Below are 17,007 nucleotides of genomic sequence, written 5' to 3' on the forward strand. Positions count from 1 at the left end.
GACCCCCACCTTTAATTGTCCAAGCACTTGAGAGGTGGCCGTCCTCTGCAGCTTGGGTCAGTGCAATCCCAGGACGCCTTGCCCCCCTGTAGTAATGCCAGATGTCCTGGATCGGGGTGAGGGCACTCCCTCAGGGCTGCCCACGGGCTCCCACAGCCCTGGACCTGAGGGGTCAAAACTTTCATTCCTACCCAGTTGACCCAGAGTGCTCAGGCCAGGCTGGTTCAAGGTCCACCTTCTCCCTGGCTCAGAACCATACAGACTCCTGTCACAGCCCCTACCTCAGTCCACCAGGTGGCTAGCCCTATGCCTCCCTCTCTCAAGGGTGACCTCAGGGTTTCTAGCCCAGCTTGTATGATGAAGCCGCTTGCCTTCTCTTGCTAAAGAAGAGAAAAGGTGTCTTTAGTCTCTGTCTGGAGCCCCCTGTTATAATTCCCTCCCCACCTGGTGCCTTTGCCAGGATGAGGAGACTGGGCTTATAGTAGACCACCACCGCAGTGGCTGTAACAGGTTATATACATGCAGGAGGTGTGTGTTGGGGCTCTTGGGACAAGACCTAGGGACTGAGGAGTCTCTCTTTCGACCCTAGGGTTTGGGAGTCACTGAGCAGGACCAAAGTGGACAACGTGGCCCTGGGGGAGAGGCTGCAAAACCTGGTGAGACCCTCAGCCCTGGACCCCCTTCCTTTGTGGCCTCCTCCCTGCCTCCCAGCCCAGCTGGGCACTAGAGGGGCCTCAGGTGTCTGCCCAAGGTCTCCTCCCCATTTCTGATGCCTGCAATGCTTTGTCCCAGCCGAACTCACTATATAAGACCCTGAAGCTGGAGGAAGAGATGGCTAGCCAGGAGGAGGCCCAGGCCGGCCAGGAGGAGGCCCAGGCCGGCCAGGAGGAGGCCCAGGCCGGCCAGGAGGCCGTGAGCTGTGTCCAGCTCTCCTGGTCCCCTGTCATCAGGCCCTGTGTCTCGGTGGTACCGGTTCTCTGGCTGATGATCATGTGATCCCAGTGGACCTACCCAGCTCAGACCTGGCTTCAGGCCCAGCAGACGCAGGTCTGGGTGCCTGGGCTCCCAGCACTCTCCGTCATGCCACTCCAACTGCTCTTGAAAAGGCCCGTTTCCTCCAAGCTGCTAAAGCCTCCAAGTGGAGGAGCAAGCGGGACTAAGAGATGTTTTTCAAGGTGGGAGAAATCAATGGGAGCGTGCAGGCAGGTGGACATGATCCCCTCAAGACAAAAGTGGAGTAGGAGAGAGCGGGGACCTTGCTGGAGCCACGTTCCTAAGTAGTTGAGGGGCTGAGCTCCAGTGCACAGGGGCAGAGGTGGGCCTGAGATGGGGTGTGGGCCGTTCACCCACAGTAACTGGAGAGAGGGATGAGGAGGTGGGCAGGGGCTGGCTTTCTCCGTGAAACGGGAAGCAGAGAGAAAAAAATACCCAAACCTGTTGCGGCAGAGTCATAGCAACCCCACAGGACAGAGTAAAACTGCCCCCAGAGGGTTTTCAAGGCTGTAATCTTTACAGGAGCAGATTGCCAGGTCTTTCTCCCGTGGAGCAGCTGGTGGGTTCGAACCGCTGACCTTTCGGTTAGCAGCTGAGTACTTAACCACTGTGCCACCCGGGCTCCTTGAAAAGGGAGAAGAGGGTCTGAAATAGTTGTCTAGGAGCATGGGAGAGAGTGGGCCAGGGAAAGATAGTGGAGTGCCAGGCAGTACTGGGGACCTGTTTGTCGTTTGTGATCACAAACGGAAAGTGAGACCAGCCAGGTCACATGACTCTCCAGGCAAATCCAGGTGCCAGGCAGGTGCAGGCACAGAGGAGGTGGACAGTCAGATGTAACCAGGTAAATGTGACCAAAGCAGAGTCAAGGGAGTTGAAAGGGTTTGCAAGAGGGAGGTGAGGGCCTCTGGAAAGGAGGGGGCACCAGCCGATTGGTGGCCCTGCAGAGACCAAGGAACTACTGGAGTCAGTGTAAACTGGAAAGGTAGAAGGTGGCCACACCCTTTAGCCACCTTAGGTGAGTTCCATCCCCACATTCACACTAAAAGTTCAGGGAGGGATCACACCACTGCCACCACTCTGCCCAACTGAGATGGGGAAGGAAATTGATCGCGTTTGTGTCTGGTTCCTCCAGCAGTGTAGACACCATCTGACTCCAACAGCCTGTGCCAATTTCTTGTGTCTCACACCCTCTCAGACATAAGCCGCACTCACAGAGGAGTCACCCACTCAGATGTCACCACTTCTTGCTCAGGAGTTGCGGCTAAATCATTCCAGGAGGGGGTGGGGCTCAGCTTATCGGCTGGCCTTGGCATCCCACTGCCGACCTGGTGGCGACTGTCCTCCTGTGTCCTCACAGGAATGTGGGCTGTCCCTGCACTGATGGGCTTCTGATAAGATCCAAGGTCATATTCTGGGCACTGATAATCATCTGGCCAAGAAGGGCAGCTTCCTGGTGCCCCTCCCTGAAGTCACTGATCACACTACACCCCCTTCCACCCCAATCCTCCCACGCTCACCCTCCAACCAGCAGCACAGAGGAGATGGGCATGGGGTGGGGGACAGGTGGTGCCAGCAAAATGGGACTGTGAGCAGGAAGGACGCCGGCTCTGAGAGGCAGTCTATGAAATCACACACGCACCATGTACACACGCACAGTCCACCACGGCCCAGCTCCCCCAGCTCTTCAGGCATCTTTGGGCCAGCCAGATGGGCTATAAACTGTCTGGTCAGATCAGAGTCCCAAGGTAGGATGGCCATGGCAGATGGGGAGAGCCCTGGAGAACCTCTCAGTCACGAGATCTGGACGAGGCCCAGTACTTGGAGATTCCCTCGGGGTCTCATTTTCTCTCTCCACTTTTGCCCATGCTGGGCTCTCTGCGTGGATGCCTGCTCTCCGTGCTGAATGCCTGCTCATCTCAGATGTCCCCCCAGACAGAATTCCTCATTCTCCCCACTGGGGGCACTCTGGTCCTCTTCTATAGGGGCACTTATCACTTCACTCAACTCAAAGCCTGTCTGTCTGCCCTGTTGGGCTTGAGTTTCTGGTAACCTTTGCTTTCCCAGGATCTAGCACGGACCTGGCATAGAGCTGCAGGAAGGAATGGCGCCTGCATGTATAAGTGAAGGAGTGAACAAATGTATAGATGGACAGGTGAGTGAATGGATGGGTGAGTGAATTCTACACAGGACCAGGGGATGGAGAAGGAAGTCACTTTGCCAAGGAAGCATGGGCTTTTCCCACTGTCCTCTGTAACAGCTTCCCTTTCCAAGAGTCCCACCTTCTCCCATAAGTGAGACCCCTTAAGGATAATACAGAGAATTCTTTGGGTCTTTCTTCTTTTAGCTTTCAGTTTTGAGATTTCGGGGTCAGGTGAAGGAGGGGTGACTAAAATCTACTGAGCCCCCACTATATGCCAGACACTGGGCTAGACGTTGTTACAGATGCTATCTTGTTTAATGACAACACTGCAACATTTTTTTGAAGTAGGTTCTATTAACCACATTTTACAACTAAGAAAGTAGGCTCAGGGAGCCTAAGTGAATTGCCTAAGGCCACAGAGATTACATCGAGAAAGGATGGAATTAGGACTCAAAACCTGCTTAGGCAGGCAGGGCTGATGAAATGACACCAAAGGGGACAAAGGCGGTGATGGTGGCAGAGGCTCACCCGTCTCTGGACACAGAAGCTCAGAGGTCCAGGTCTGGCGTGGCCTCTGTCCTACTGGGAGACCCTGGGTGAGACTTTCCTTACCCGCTGGGCCTTACTGTCCCTGTGTGGACGTAATGCCCTCGGAGGTCCTTTCTGGGTGAGTGATGTGGAAACTGAGGCAGATGTGAACAGATGCTGCCCGCTGCCCTCACGTGGAGCTACTTCCAGCTTCAGGATGGTCCGCACTTTCCCTGCCAGCTGAGGGACAAAGGGCAGTGCCACCCACGGGGTAATGGTTAACAAGCTTGATATCCTATCTATAAGGAGCTTCAGTCAGGGCCACCCTAGCCGGCCGAGACTCCGTAGGATGCAGTGGGCAAAGGTGCTGGGGGTGGGGGTAGGGGCTGCTGCCTTCTTGGGGCTAGGGATCATCCTGGGCCACTTAGCCATCCCCAAAGGGGCCGACCCACTGGTCTCCCAGGACCTGGACCTGGAGGTCCTGAACAGTGTCATGGGACAGCTGGAGGCCAGCAGAATCCAGGAGAACCTGAGGTGAGAGACCTGTCTGGCCTCCCCTGTTTGCCAGAGGCCCCTCCCTGATGCTGACCCTGTCCCTCCCTCTGCCCACCTGCAGAGAACTCTCCAGGGAACCACACCTGGCCTCCAGTGCCCGCGACGAGGCCCTGGTCCAGCTGCTGCTGCAGCGCTGGAGGGACGAGACGTCGGGCCTGGACGCGGCTGAGACCACCACGTACGAGGTGCTGCTGTCCTTCCCCAGCCAGGAGCAGCCTAACCTTGTGACTGTGGGTGAGGTCCTGCCCAGGCTTGGAACTGCCTGTGGGGAGGGGGTGGGGGGCTGCCGGGCCAGCCCTGACACTGCCCACCCCTCACAGTGGACCCCAACGGGAATGTCGTCTTCTCCTGCCGCCAGAGAGAGGAGAATCTGACCGGGGAGCAGGGGGGACCCGATGTGGTGCCACCCTATGCTGCTTATGCTCCCCCTGGGACCCCACAGGTGGGCCGGAATACCCTCTCCCCTCTGTCATGGCCCAGCTCCCCCTGGCTCCCCCACCCAGCCTCCCAACGCTGCCCCAGGGGCATCAAGGAAAAGTGTCTCAACTGGGGCTCAGCATTCAGAATGACTTGCCTCTACACTCCCTCACTACTTGTTTTCTCCATCGCTTAGTCATTCAACAAACACTAACAGCTCCTGCTCAAGGCCAGGCCTGATACAGGCACCTGGACACAGAAGAAATTGGGTGTGACTGCCCTCAGGGAGCTTTACAAGCTTGGGGGAGAATCTAAGCCCTTCATCCTACCACCCAGCCTTCCCTCTCTCCTCGCCCCGCCCTGTCCTTCCCTGGGCCCGCTCTGAGGATCACTTTTCCCCTTGGGCATAGGGCCGCCTTGTCTATGCCAACCGGGGCTCAGAAGAAGACTTTAAGGAGCTATGGACTCAAGGCATCGAGCTCAATGGCACCATTGCCCTGACCCGCTATGGAGGTGTAGGGCGTGGGGCGAAGGTGAGCACCAGCCCTTAATGCAGGGGGCCTGGGTGGGGGAGAGAGGCTGGCCATGGAGAAGGAAGGGGGAGGGTAAGGAGCAGTGTTGAGTGGTGGGCTGCACCCTGGGCTGGGGGTGGGGGGGCAAGTACAGAAAAGCTGAACTCTGAGTCCCTGGGTGGTACAAACAGTTAAGTTCTTGGCTGCTAACCAAAAGGTTGGAGGTCTGAGTTCATCCAACAGTGCCTTGGAAGAAAGGCCTGGTGATCTGAAAAATTAGCCATTGAAAGCTCTATGAAGCAGGACTACTCTGACACACATGGGTTCACTGTGAGCCAGGATCCACTTGACGGCGATTGGTATTCATGTTGTACCACTGATTGGTATTCGTGTTGTGCCACTGACTTGCTCTGTGACCTTGGGTGCCTTCCCTAACCTCTCTGATCTTTAGGAAATAAGGGGATTGGGCTACGTCTTCCTGTGAAGTAGTTTTTTTGAATATTCAACTGAAATCCCTCCTGTTGCCCCCTCTGCTTTTTTTCAATTAAAAATTTAGACTAGGTCTTACATGTCTATGGTTCAAAAAAAAAAAAATTTTTTTTTTTTAAATATAAAATGGTTTGTTGTTGTTGGGTGCTGTTGAGTTAAGTCCAGCTCCTAAAGACCTCATGTGATGAAGCAGAACTACCCCACAGGGTTTTCTTGGGTGTAATCTTTACCGAAGCAGATTGCCAGGACTTTATCTCTCGGAGCCTCTGGTTGAGTCCCTGTCAGCTTGCAGTTGTGCCAACAGGGCTTCTTATAAAAAGGTATAAAACCAAGCCCAACCTGTTGTCACCGAGTCAATTGCTGCTCATAGCGACCCTACAGAACAGAGCAGAACTGCCCCCAGAATGTTTCCAAGGAGCGACTGGTGGATTTGAACTGGTGACCTTTTGGCTAGCAGCCTTAACACTTAACCACCGTGCCACCAGGGCTCCGTAAAAAGGTATAGCATGAGAAAAAATCTTCCTCTAGACACATTTTTCAAAGAGGTAACAAGTTTTATTATTTATGGGATATCTACCCAGAGTGTTCTTATGGGATAAGCACATGCAAATATGTCCTTATCTCCTCCCCCTTTTCATGTCAATGTTGCGTGCTAGGCCCACTGTTCTGAGCCATACACCTGTCACTTCATGCAGCTGCTGCTGGGTGGTGTCCACGGTCTAACCAGGCCCACTGGCACACATCTGGCTTGTTAAAAGTCTTTGCTGTTACAAAGCAGTTTGGCAATACACACCTTGCGCAAATGCCATCTTGCCTGGGAAGATAGCGCTGTCCCTAGGAGGGAGGAAGAGGAGCAAGAAGTCCATCCAGCCCCGGCCTCCTCTGCCCCCTGCAGGCAGTGAACGCCGCCAGTTACGGGGTGGCGGGGGTACTAGTGTACACGGACCCTGCTGACATCAACGATGGCCAGAGCTTGCCCAACGAGACCTTCCCCCACTCGTGGGGCCTGCCTCCCTCGGGGGTGGAGCGAGGCTCCTACTTTGAATACTTTGGAGACCCCCTGACTCCCTACCTTCCGGCCACCCACTCCTCCTTCCGCCTGGACCCTGCCTCTGCCTCTGGATTTCCCCCAATTCCCTCCCAGCCCATTGGCTTCGAGGATGCGAAAGTCCTGCTCTGGTGAGCTTGTGCCCTGGGGGCCCCTCCTAGCCCCAATAGCCCCAAACTTTAACCCCCACACCTGCTCTGAAGGGCCCCCTTCTCCCCAGTAACCTCCAGGGAAACTTGGCCCCGGATACCTGGCAGGGAGCCCTGGGCTGTGACTACAGATTGGGGCCCGGCTTCCGGCCTGATGGGGAATTCCAAGCAGACAGGTGAGTGGGCCCCACCTCTCCAGCTGTTCCCCACTTCCCCAGCTCTCCTCTCCTCTTGTTATCCTCCTCCCACCCTGGGCTTTCCCTCTTCCCACTTCATGGCCTGGCCTTTCCGTTTCTTTTCTCTTGCATCCCCTCCCCCCACCCAAAAAAACAGTGCCTTTTTTGTGTGTGTGTGGGGCCCCTCCCCGGGCCTACCCCACCTCATCTCCCATAGCCACACCTTCCCCTTTCTTGAACACCCCAAGCTCAGTCCTGCACCAGGGCCTCTGCACTTGCTGTTCCCTCTGCTGGGAACACTCTTCCCTACGCTCGCTCCTGCCTGGCCTGGCCCCCTGGCTTCCCTCTCTACAGAGTCCCCTGGGTGCCAGGGTCCTCTTGCACATCAGCTTGTTAGTGACTCCCAGGCCCTTTTCTCCTCCTGCACTTGTTCACTTCCTCCTGGGCCTGGTCCACAGCTGCCTCATTCTTTGCCCAGGGACTAGTATGGCGCGGGCATACACTAAGTGCCCAATAAATATTTACTGAGTGAGTGAATGAATGAATGAAAAGGAGAGTTGGAATCAGAAGACCTGGGCTCTAGGCTCGCTGCCACTCCTTTCCCTCTCTGGCCTCAGTTTCTCCTGGGTTGGGTGAGGGAGAGTGCAGGGCCAGACCCTTGACACGCCCCCCACTTCCCCAGCCAGGTAAACATGAGTGTGTACAACCGTCTGGAGCTTCGGAACTCCTCCAATGTCCTCGGGATCATCCGCGGGGCTGTGGAGCCTGGTGAGCACCCCTCGCTGCTCTGACCCCTTCCCCACCCTCCGTCTTCCCTGGTTCTCTGACCCTCCACTCCTCCTCGGCCAGACCGCTATGTGCTGTATGGAAACCACCGGGACAGCTGGGTGCACGGGGCTGTGGATCCCAGCAGCGGCACCGCTGTCCTTCTGGAGCTCTCCCGCGTCCTGGGGACCCTGCTGAAGAAGGGTGAGCCCCGCCCCCAGTCCAGGGCCTCTCCCCCTTGTGTCTTTCTTGAGCTCGTGGGCGCCCTGTCCTGCCTCCTCTCTCATTCTTCCGGGCCTACTTGTGCCAAGCCTGACGGGCCCGGGGGGGCAGAGAGGCATGACCACCAGCCTTAGCCTGAGTAGCCCTGTGTGGGACAAGGAATGGACTGTGGGCTGAGTCCTGGAGCCAAGCCCGGGCGCCTCAGTCACCAAGCCAATGCCCAGCCTCTGTCCTCGGGGAACTGCAGCCCAGCTGGGGACAACAGACAATCACGAACTCAACAAATAATGTCTCGTGTGCTACTATGTGCCAGGCCAGTTCCAGGCACCGGAGATCCCACAGTGGACACCCCAGAGTCCCTGCATCACAACTGTGACACGTTCTATAAAGAAAAAAATATCTAAGGTGCTAGCCACCTCCGGGAAGGCCTCTGCGGAGACAGCAGCTGAGCGCTTCAGGGAAGGATGGGAGGAAGTTCTGGGTGCGGGAAGGACAGTGCAGCTGGGAAGGAGGCCGGTGTGGACCGACGAGGGGGCAGAGCAGGCAGGTCTGGAGTTTGGAGTTTGCCCTGAGGGCAGCGAGAAGCCACTTAGTTTTCTATTGATGCTGTAACCAATTACCACAAATTTAGTGTCTTCAAACAACAAAAACTTACTATCTTACAGTAGTTCAGGTTAGAAGTCCAATGCGAGTCTCAGGGGACTAAAATCAAGGTGTCAGCAGGGCTGCCTTCCTTTCCAAAAGCTCTGGGGAGAATCTGTTTCCTTGCCCTTTCCAGCTTCCGGTCCACCAGGTTCTTTGGCTCACCACGGCCCCTTCCTCCGTCTTCAGAGCCAGCAGTGTCGTCTCTCGGTGCCTATCCTCTGCAGTCACAGCTCCCCCTGACTGTGGCTCCTTTTTCCTTCCTCTTCCACATTAGGGACCCTTACATTGGGACCCACCTGGATAATCCAGGATAGCCTCCCTATTTAAGGTCAGCTGGTTAGAAACCCCAATTACATCTGCAACCTTAAGTCCTCTTTGCCATGTAACCTAACATTCTGAGCCTCCAGGGACTAAGACATGGACATCCTGGGGGGCTATTATCCTGCCTGCTACACTGGTGAAGGGTTTTAATCAGGAGAGTGAGAAGAAAAAGTCCAAATTTTAAAGGCTGCCAAGTAGGGAAGGGGATGGGGAGGCAGGGCCTGTGTGAAAGGACTAGTCAGGGGTCATTGCCATCGTCCAGGCCAGGAGGGACTGTGGGGCTTGGGCTGGGGCCCATGGGGAGGGTCTGAGTGGCCTTGGCATCTGTTGGCTAGGAAGGGGAGGGAGAGAGGGAGTGCAGGGCTCGCGGATTTCCGATTTCCAGTCTGAGCCATTTGGTATACCGAAGTGCTGTTTATGAGGGAAAAAAATGGGGTCAGAGAGGCCAGGTCTAGGGGGAGGAACATGAATTTGGTTCCTCACCTATTGATTTTGAGGTGTAAAAAAGGTGCTAGGCTCCAGGTCAGAAAAGAGGTTTGAGATACAAACTGGGGAGCTGATGACATGAATGGTACATGAAACCACACGTGTGGTTGAGATCTACTGAAAGGGTCTTGGTCAGGGCAGGATGGGCAGTCAGCCCGCAGAGGGGCTGGGCTTTTGACTTTACCCTTTGGTAATGCTGGGATTAATCTTATTTAAAAAAAAAAAACTTATTTTGAAGTAATTTCACAATTACAAAAGAGTTGCAAAAACAATACAAAGAATCCACATATACCTTCCATCTAGATGCTCTAGATGAACTGTTTACCAAATTTGCTTTTTCCCTATCTATCTACCTATACATTTCTGAAAGATTTGAAATTGCAGAAGAGCTGCCCCTTTACCCTGAAACACACCACTGTGTATTTCCTAAAAATAAGGACATTTTCTTTCATAACCACAGTACAGCGATCAAAGTCAGGAAATTAAACAATTTTGTCAATTATTCCAATAATGATCTTTATAGCAATAGAGAAAAAAAAAAAAAATCTGGACGGGGATTGAATTCAGGGCCACACATTGCATGCCTCCTCAGTCTCCTTCAATCTGTAATGGGTCTTCAGCCATTGTCATTCCCAGTCCCGACGTTATCTTGTAGAACAATTTCGGTTTGTGTGACATTTCCGTGATTAGATTCAGTTTATGCATCTTTGGCAGGAATAAGTGTGGGAATTTGTAATTGTATGTAATCATTTAATAGTTAAAAAAAAAATATTTAAAACAAAAGAATGCGGAACGGTCAAGGAGACCAAGTTGCAGCCAGAGGTGGGAGTGAAACCAGGAGCACTGCACTATGGAGGGTGAGGGTGGAGACTGGAGGAGGTGGGAGCAGTTGGATCCAGCTGTGAGAGGCAAGCCAGGACCCACTGAGACCTCCAGGAGGTGGCTGGTGACCATGGCAAGAGCAGTGTCAGCACAGACAGGAGAAGGAAGCCGGGCTGCAGGATGCTACGAGAGGCGGTGTGGGTTGGTGGTCAGGCCTGGGGACGCTAGAAACATGCCTAGTTGTGAGCTCTGGCCCTCCTGCTTAGGAGCTGTGTGACGCTCGGCAAGTTATTTAACTTGGCCTGTTTCCTCAACTGTAAAATGGAGACAAGAATAGTACCTCTCTCCAGGGGATGTTGTGAGGATTGACTTAATATGGGTAATGCCGTAAGGCGCCCATTATTATCAACCCCTGAAGAGAGTTACGGGTGAGGTTTGCCTAGGCTGCATGGAGGGCAGTGGGGTGGAGGATCAGGAGTCCCCCCAGAGCTTAGGGGCAGAGAAGAGGGGAGGCAGGGTGTTCTGCAGAAGGGAGGCTGGTGTTGGGGGTAGTGTTGTTTGTGTGTGGTGGGGTCACAGCAGAGGAGGGAGGCTGGAAAAAAGGACAGAGGCCTGGCTCAGTCACTGGCTGCCCCGCCCTCACAGTCCTCCCCTCCTCACCACACCCAGATCTTCCCCCTAAGCCACTCCAGGACCAATCTTCCCCCTGAGCCACTCCGGGATCGGGGGGACCCTGCCCTCCAGCCTTTATCCCCATCTAGGCACCTGGCTGAAACCCTGGTGTTGTAGTGGTTAAGTGCTATGGTTGCTAACCAAAAGGTTGGCAGTTCGAATCCACCAGGTGCTCCTTGGAAACTCTATGAGGCAGTTCTACTCTGTCCTATAAGGTCGCTAGGAGTCGATGGCAATGGGTTTGGTTTTAGGCACCTGGCGTCCCCGCAGATCAATCGTCTTAGCCAGCTGGGGGGCCGAGGAGTTTGGGCTCATCGGCTCCACAGAATTCACGGAGGTGAGTGAGCCGCGCAGGGCGGGGGTCGAAGGGGGATCCCGGGGCAGGGGGTCGGGGCTGATGTGGCTGCTTCCACCATTAGGAGTTCTTCAGCAAGCTGCAGGAGCGCACCGTGGCCTACATCAACGTGGACATCTCGGTGTTTGGTATGGGGGCCCAGAATGGCGGCAGCTGGAGGAGTAAAGCAAGGGACTGGGCCCGAATAGTTTTTCTCTGCTCCTCCCACAGCCAACGCAAGCCTGAGGGTGCAAGGGACGCCTCCAGTCCAGAGCGTCGTCTTCTCTTCCACAAAACAGGTGGAAAGGGCCAGGGCTAAGGCAGGCTGGGGCGGGGCTAGATGGGCGGGCAGCACCGGGGCCTTTCCAGAGGGGCTGGGGCTGAACTGGTAAGGCGCCCTGGCGGTGCAGTGGTTAAGCGCTCGGCTGCTAACCAAAAGGTGGGGGGGTTCCAATCCAGCCACTGCTCCGCGGGGAAAAAGATAAGGCAGTCTACTTCTGTAAAGATGTACAACCCTGGAAACCCTATGGGACCATTCTACTCTGCCCCATAGGGTCCCTGAGTCATTATGGACTGTTTGGCAATGGGTTTGGGGCTGGACTGAGGAAACACTGGAGTGGGCCTTGTAGTTGGGGGTGAGGCAGGGTGCCATGGGCCCCCACCATAGGCTGGACTCTGCTCTGGCCAGATCCCCGCCCCGGGCCGTGGAGGCCTCAGCATCTATGACAACTGGGTCCAGCACTTCAACCGCAGCAGCTCGGTGTACGGCCTGGTCCCCAGGTGAGCCCGGGGCTGGGAAAGGGGCCGCGGGCATGCTGCCGGCCGGGCACCCTCCAACCCAACTCTTTCCTTTCTGCAGCTTGGGCACTCTGGGTGCTGGCAGCGACTACGCGCCCTTCCTTCACTTTCTAGGCATCACCTCCATGGACATCGCCTACACCTATGACCGGGTGAGCGTGCATCCCTCCATCCCCCGCCCCATACCACCCCCGATGCAGACTGAATCCAGTTCCATCACTCAGTGGCTGTGTTACCCCAGCCAAGTTTCTTAACCTCTCTGAGCATGTTTATGCCCATCTATGTTATTTTATCAAGTTTAAGATAGCACTGGTTATAAGCTGGACCATTATTTTATGCACTATTCTGCAAAAAGCTGCCAATTACTTGCAGGATGACACTCCGTGTAAGAAGATCCTGATTTCAGAGATTACATGTGAAAAACTGTGTATCTCAGAATTGCTGAAATAATGGTATAAGACAAGGATAACTTAGAGCACTGGGGTGAGGGTGAAATGAGGTAAGGGAGGCAGGGTGCCTAGCCAGCGTCTCCGTTCCCAACTCCTTCACCCTTCCTGGCCACACAGCTCCTGGGTGTGGACCTGGGATCTGAAGCCCCTTGTCTGACTCCAAAGCCCAGGCTCTATGTGAAACTGGCACCTGGCCCAGCTCTGCCATTCATTAGCTGTGTGATGTCAGACAACTTACTTACCCCCTCTGAACCTGTTTCTTCCTCTGTGAAGCGCAAATTCCAGAACCTACCCCATGGATGTGCAGGATTTAACTCAATAATGTCCATACATTGTAGCTCACTGTAGGTACGCCTCCTACCACTGCCCATCCCAAGCACATGCCCTCTGGGCCTTATTCCCCCAGAGCAAGACCTCAGCCCGGATCTACCCCACCTACCACACAGCCTTCGATACCTTTGATTATGTGGACAAGTTCGTGGACCCTGGTGAGAAGGGAGGCAAGGGGCCTCCTGGGGTTGGAGGAGCATGTGCTGAGCCCTGACCTTGTCCCCTGCCCTGCAGGTTTCAGCTGCCACCGGGCCGTGGCCCAGACAGCAGGGAGCGTGCTGCTCCGGCTCAGTGACAGCCTCTTCCTGCCTCTCAACATCAGCGACTACACCGAGACCCTTCGCGCCTTCCTGCAGGCTGCCGAGCAGGACCTCGGGGCCCTGCTAGGGCAGCACAGCATCAGCCTGGGTATGGACCCCCCTCACACGGAGGCGAGGGAAGCCATACACCCCCAGGCCTAAGCTGCTGGCTGTTCTCCACAGGGCCCCTGGTGAGCGCAGTCGAGAAGTTTGAGGAGGCAGCTGCAGCTCTGAGCCAACGTGTGTTGGCACTGCAGGAGAGCAGCCCCGAGTGAGCAAGGGCAGCGGGTGGGTGTCGGGAAGGGGGCCGTCCAGGGTAGGGCACCCTGGCTGCTGGCTCCAGGGTGACTGGCAGGACCCACCTTCCCCAGCCCCCTGCAGGTCCGGATGCTTAATGACCAACTGATGCTCTTGGAACGGACCTTTCTGAACCCACGAGCCTTCCCAGAGGAACGCTACTACAGGTGAGCCTGTCCCAAAGCCCCTGGGAAGTACCTGGGTAGGGCAATGGCCAGTAGAGTCAGACAAGGGAGGGGAAGGAGAATGTCAGAACTGCTCTGGACTTCAGAGCATGCCCAGCCTCTTGGAACAGCTGGAGAACTGGAGGCTCCCCATGAGCTGAGACTAGAAGCTACTTCTTCTCTTGCCTCCACTGCTGTAACCACCCCAGCTTTCAGACACAGGTGGTGGTGGTGGGGTGCTTTGCACCTAGCTGGGCACAGGAACCGAGCCTGTTTCAGGCTAAGGCATCCCTTTTTCCTGGCCCCCACTGGCCCTGATCCTCCCCATTTCTCCTATTAGCCATGTGCTCTGGGTGCCCCGCACGGGAAGCGTAGCCACATTTCCGGGTCTGGCCAATGCCTACTCCAGGGCCAGGGACACAGCCCCCGGATCTGCAGCCTGGGCTGAAGTGCAGAATCAGCTCAGCATTGTGGTGGCAGCCCTGGAGGGTGCTACAGCCACCCTGAGGCCTGTGACTGACCTCTGACCCCAGCCCTCTTTGCTCAGCTCCCCTCTGCCACCCTTTGTCCAACCCCCGCCCCCTGCAAGCCTTCCTGGGGTATGTCCACCTCTTCCCTGAAGCCAGAAGTGGGCATGACTCTAGGATGCTCGCAAGCTCAAGGCAGGTTGTAGAGACCCAAGGGGATCGACAAGCCCTGGATGAAAGCCTCCTGCATCCTGACTCTTAGGTGGCAGAGGGTGGAGGCCGGGAAACAGAGAAAATGGGGAATGGCAAACCCACCAGCTGCCCTCCATGCTGGGTGGGTGACGGTGGGACACATGATGCCAACCCAGAGATCACCAAAGGCACCCCTTATGGACCAGTGGGGAAACTGAGGCCCAGAATGCCTAGGGACTTGCCCAGCCTGGTCCTCTTCCCCCATGCCCTTAGCATGTCTCAACTTTCTCCTGCCCACCTCCAAATAAATCAAGCTTAGCTATTGGTCCTGATATAACAAGTCCCTTTTATTGTCCAAGAATCACGCCGGTAAAGAATCCTAAGTGCTCTGCCCCATTCCTGGGGCTCTGGGGACTGCACGGCCCTTCCTCATGCCTCGGACTCAGGTCTGTCCACTACCTCATCTTCCTCCTCTGCCATGATGACCTCCTCCAGGGTGCGCCCCCGAAGTTTGCTGTCCACCAACAGCTGGCAGGCCCCTGGACAGAGTAGCTCCTCCTCCCTGTAGAGACCCCTCAGGAACACAACTCCCTCCTCCCCATCCAAAGGCAGCCCGTGTGCCTGGCATAGGTCCCGTGCCTCCTCGGGTCCATCCAGGGCCAGCAGGTGCACCAGGAAGCCCAGGGGCAAGGTCTGGCCCTTGGGGGTGCTCAGGGCGCGAGCAAGGCGGGCCAGGGCTCTGCGGCGGGCACGGGCCACGTGGCCACACACGGCGCAGCTTGGCAGGTAGGACAAGGTCCGGAGCAGTCGGAACAGACGGGCAGTGTTGCCCTCACGAAAGGCAGAGTCGACGGCCAGGGCTGTGCGCAGGGGCGGGCAGGCACGCAGGGTGGCGGGCAGCTGCAGAATCTCGTGCAAAGCCTCCACAGAGCCTAGGAGGGTGGAAGCTGGGATAAGGTTGCTGGGACTTCCCTGGATCAAGCCCAGCAAATCCTAAACCATCAAATCCTCAGCCACACCCATATCCTCTGGCCCTAGGGTGGTCTCCACCCTAGTCCTGCTTACCTTCGGCTCTGGCCAGGCCCACTCCTCATAGGCCACGTCCCTGGGCCAAGCCCACTCTCCCTCCTTACTCTGAGAGGCAAGATTCAGCCATCAACCCCTTCCTGAGCCATATCTTTATGGGATGGCAGAAGTTACAGAGCTTCCTCAACAGGCTAGATCCTTATACCATCGAAGAGCATAGTGTTTACAGATGGGGGACGGTGAGGCCCAGGTAACTGAACGACCTGCCTCGGACTGTCCTAAAGTTGGTACATAGTGGAGCCTGTCCCCCAAATCCAAGTTTCTGACTTCGTATCTAGCCCTCTCCCCGCTGCCCTGGTTGCCAGGCACCCCAAAGATCTGGGAGCTAGCACTTCCATGCCTTCCCCTGTTGGCCTAGGACGGCCATTCCTTCGAGGAGCCTACCTCCCAGGAGAGTCACGGACGTGGGAACCTTGGGCCATTGTTGTAAACTGGGGCTTCTGACCCAGCAGTGGGCTGTGAAGCCAACAGTACTTTATTACAATTAGATGGAATAGAATCTATTAGAACGCACCACCTGCAGAAAGGATCTAATGTCTAGAAACTTCTGTCTCAGGTATGTTTGTCGGCATCTATGTATGTCCTTTGCCCCTCTACAAGACTGAGCGGAAGTAGACATTAAATATTTAAAAAACACTAGCTAGGGCAACTTCCCTATTCCAATACCTCCCCGTCCACTTTTATTACCGAGAAAACCGAGACCCCGAGAAGGGAAGGGGCAGGCCCGAGGCCACCCACTGGGGCTCAGGGATCTTGTGCTCTGGGAACGCACATTCACCAGATGCCTCCAATTTTTCCCGGGAAGGAGCTAATGGCTCCTCCTTCCTTCCCCGGCATCCACTGTCCTCACGGAGGGCCCCAGTCCCTGAGCTCTGCCCCTCCGCCGGTCCCCGACTCACCCAGGTTATAAAGCAGAAAGAGGCCCTGGAAGGCGGCCTGGCGGGGGTGCGGCCCGGCGCCCCGCGCGTAGCAGCGCCGCAGCGAACCGAAGCCCTCCTGCACCTGGGCCTGCAGCAGCCCCGGGTCCACAGCCCCGCGCGCCGCGTCGGGCCCGAGCCGCGCCACCACGGCCAGCAGCGTGGCCAGCGCCGTCTCCAGCACCACGGCCGCCTCGGCGTCGCCCGCGCTCTGCAAGGCCAGGTCCAGCCGCACGGCGCGCAGCCGGTCCGCCACGAAGCTGGCCACCTCGGCGCGGGACGCGTCGGCGCGCTCGGCCACCTCGCCGGCCAGGTAGCGCACCGCGGCCAGGAGCACGCGCGGGGGCCGCAGCTGGCTCGGCGGGGGCCGGGGCTTGCCGGCGGCTGGCCGGCTGTACTCCTTCACGGCGCGCTGCGGATCGGCCCGGGGCTGGTCCCCGCGGCACCCCGGCACCACCTCGAAGCGGTGCAGGCGGCGCTCCTTTTCCCGCTGGGCGCGCTCAGCGGCCGGGCACATGTCCGGGCACGTGCCCACGGGCAGCTCGCAGCCGGGCATGGGTGGGCTGCGGGGAAAGGGCCGACACTCAGCATCCCGGGGCCTGCGGCGACCACTCGCCCCATTCTGCGGGCCGGCACGCCGGGCCAGCGGAGACGTAGGGCGGGCGGTGCCCAGCTAGGCCCGCCTCCCGCACGCGTCCCCGCCTACCGCCGTCCTCCCTGCGGGTCCCGTGATC

The 17,007-nt window shown here is 56.7% G+C and overlaps 2 protein-coding genes across 2 annotated transcripts; one reads left to right on the plus strand and one right to left on the minus strand.

Moving 5' to 3' along the window:
- The first annotated feature begins 3,035 nt into the window (after nucleotides 1-3,035).
- Nucleotides 3,036-14,299, plus strand: NAALADL1 (N-acetylated alpha-linked acidic dipeptidase like 1). Its single transcript, XM_003419601.4, has 18 exons — nucleotides 3,036-4,195; nucleotides 4,278-4,450; nucleotides 4,537-4,658; nucleotides 5,044-5,166; nucleotides 6,530-6,813; nucleotides 6,903-7,007; nucleotides 7,690-7,775; nucleotides 7,857-7,976; nucleotides 11,192-11,277; nucleotides 11,360-11,423; nucleotides 11,506-11,573; nucleotides 11,963-12,054; nucleotides 12,134-12,224; nucleotides 12,928-13,009; nucleotides 13,086-13,259; nucleotides 13,334-13,421; nucleotides 13,522-13,614; nucleotides 13,952-14,299. The coding sequence occupies exons 1-18, from the start codon at nucleotides 3,936-3,938 to the stop codon at nucleotides 14,136-14,138; spliced, it is 2,298 nt and encodes a 765-aa protein (XP_003419649.3). The 5' UTR covers nucleotides 3,036-3,935; the 3' UTR covers nucleotides 14,139-14,299.
- Nucleotides 14,300-14,596: 297 nt separating this feature from the next.
- On the minus strand, nucleotides 14,597-16,915 carry SAC3D1 (SAC3 domain containing 1). The gene is made up of 2 exons (XM_064287823.1): nucleotides 16,256-16,915; nucleotides 14,597-15,202 (listed from the first exon to the last, which is right to left on the minus strand). Exons 1-2 carry the CDS (start codon nucleotides 16,827-16,829, stop codon nucleotides 14,700-14,702), a joined length of 1,077 nt encoding a protein of 358 aa, XP_064143893.1. The 5' UTR covers nucleotides 16,830-16,915; the 3' UTR covers nucleotides 14,597-14,699.
- Nucleotides 16,916-17,007: the final 92 nt, after the last annotated feature.

The sequence above is a fragment of the Loxodonta africana genome, chromosome 7 (genome assembly GCF_030014295.1).
Source record: "Loxodonta africana isolate mLoxAfr1 chromosome 7, mLoxAfr1.hap2, whole genome shotgun sequence".
Taxonomy (NCBI): Eukaryota; Metazoa; Chordata; class Mammalia; order Proboscidea; family Elephantidae; genus Loxodonta; species Loxodonta africana.

Bases quoted from the DNA above. Each gene is read 5' to 3' on its own strand.
- NAALADL1 (XM_003419601.4), top strand. From the start codon at position 3,936: ATGGTTAACAAGCTTGATATCCTATCTATAAGGAGCTTCAGTCAGGGC. The intron at 7,776-7,856 runs GTGAGCACCCCT...CTCCTCGGCCAG, and splicing joins CCGCGGGGCTGTGGAGCCTG to ACCGCTATGTGCTGTATGGA. The intron at 13,615-13,951 runs GTGAGCCTGTCC...TTCTCCTATTAG, and splicing joins CCAGAGGAACGCTACTACAG to CCATGTGCTCTGGGTGCCCC.
- SAC3D1 (XM_064287823.1), bottom strand. From the start codon at position 16,829: ATGCCCGGCTGCGAGCTGCCCGTGGGCACGTGCCCGGACATGTGCCCG. The intron at 15,203-16,255 runs GTGAGTCGGGGA...CCACCCTCCTAG, and splicing joins CTTTCTGCTTTATAACCTGG to GCTCTGTGGAGGCTTTGCAC.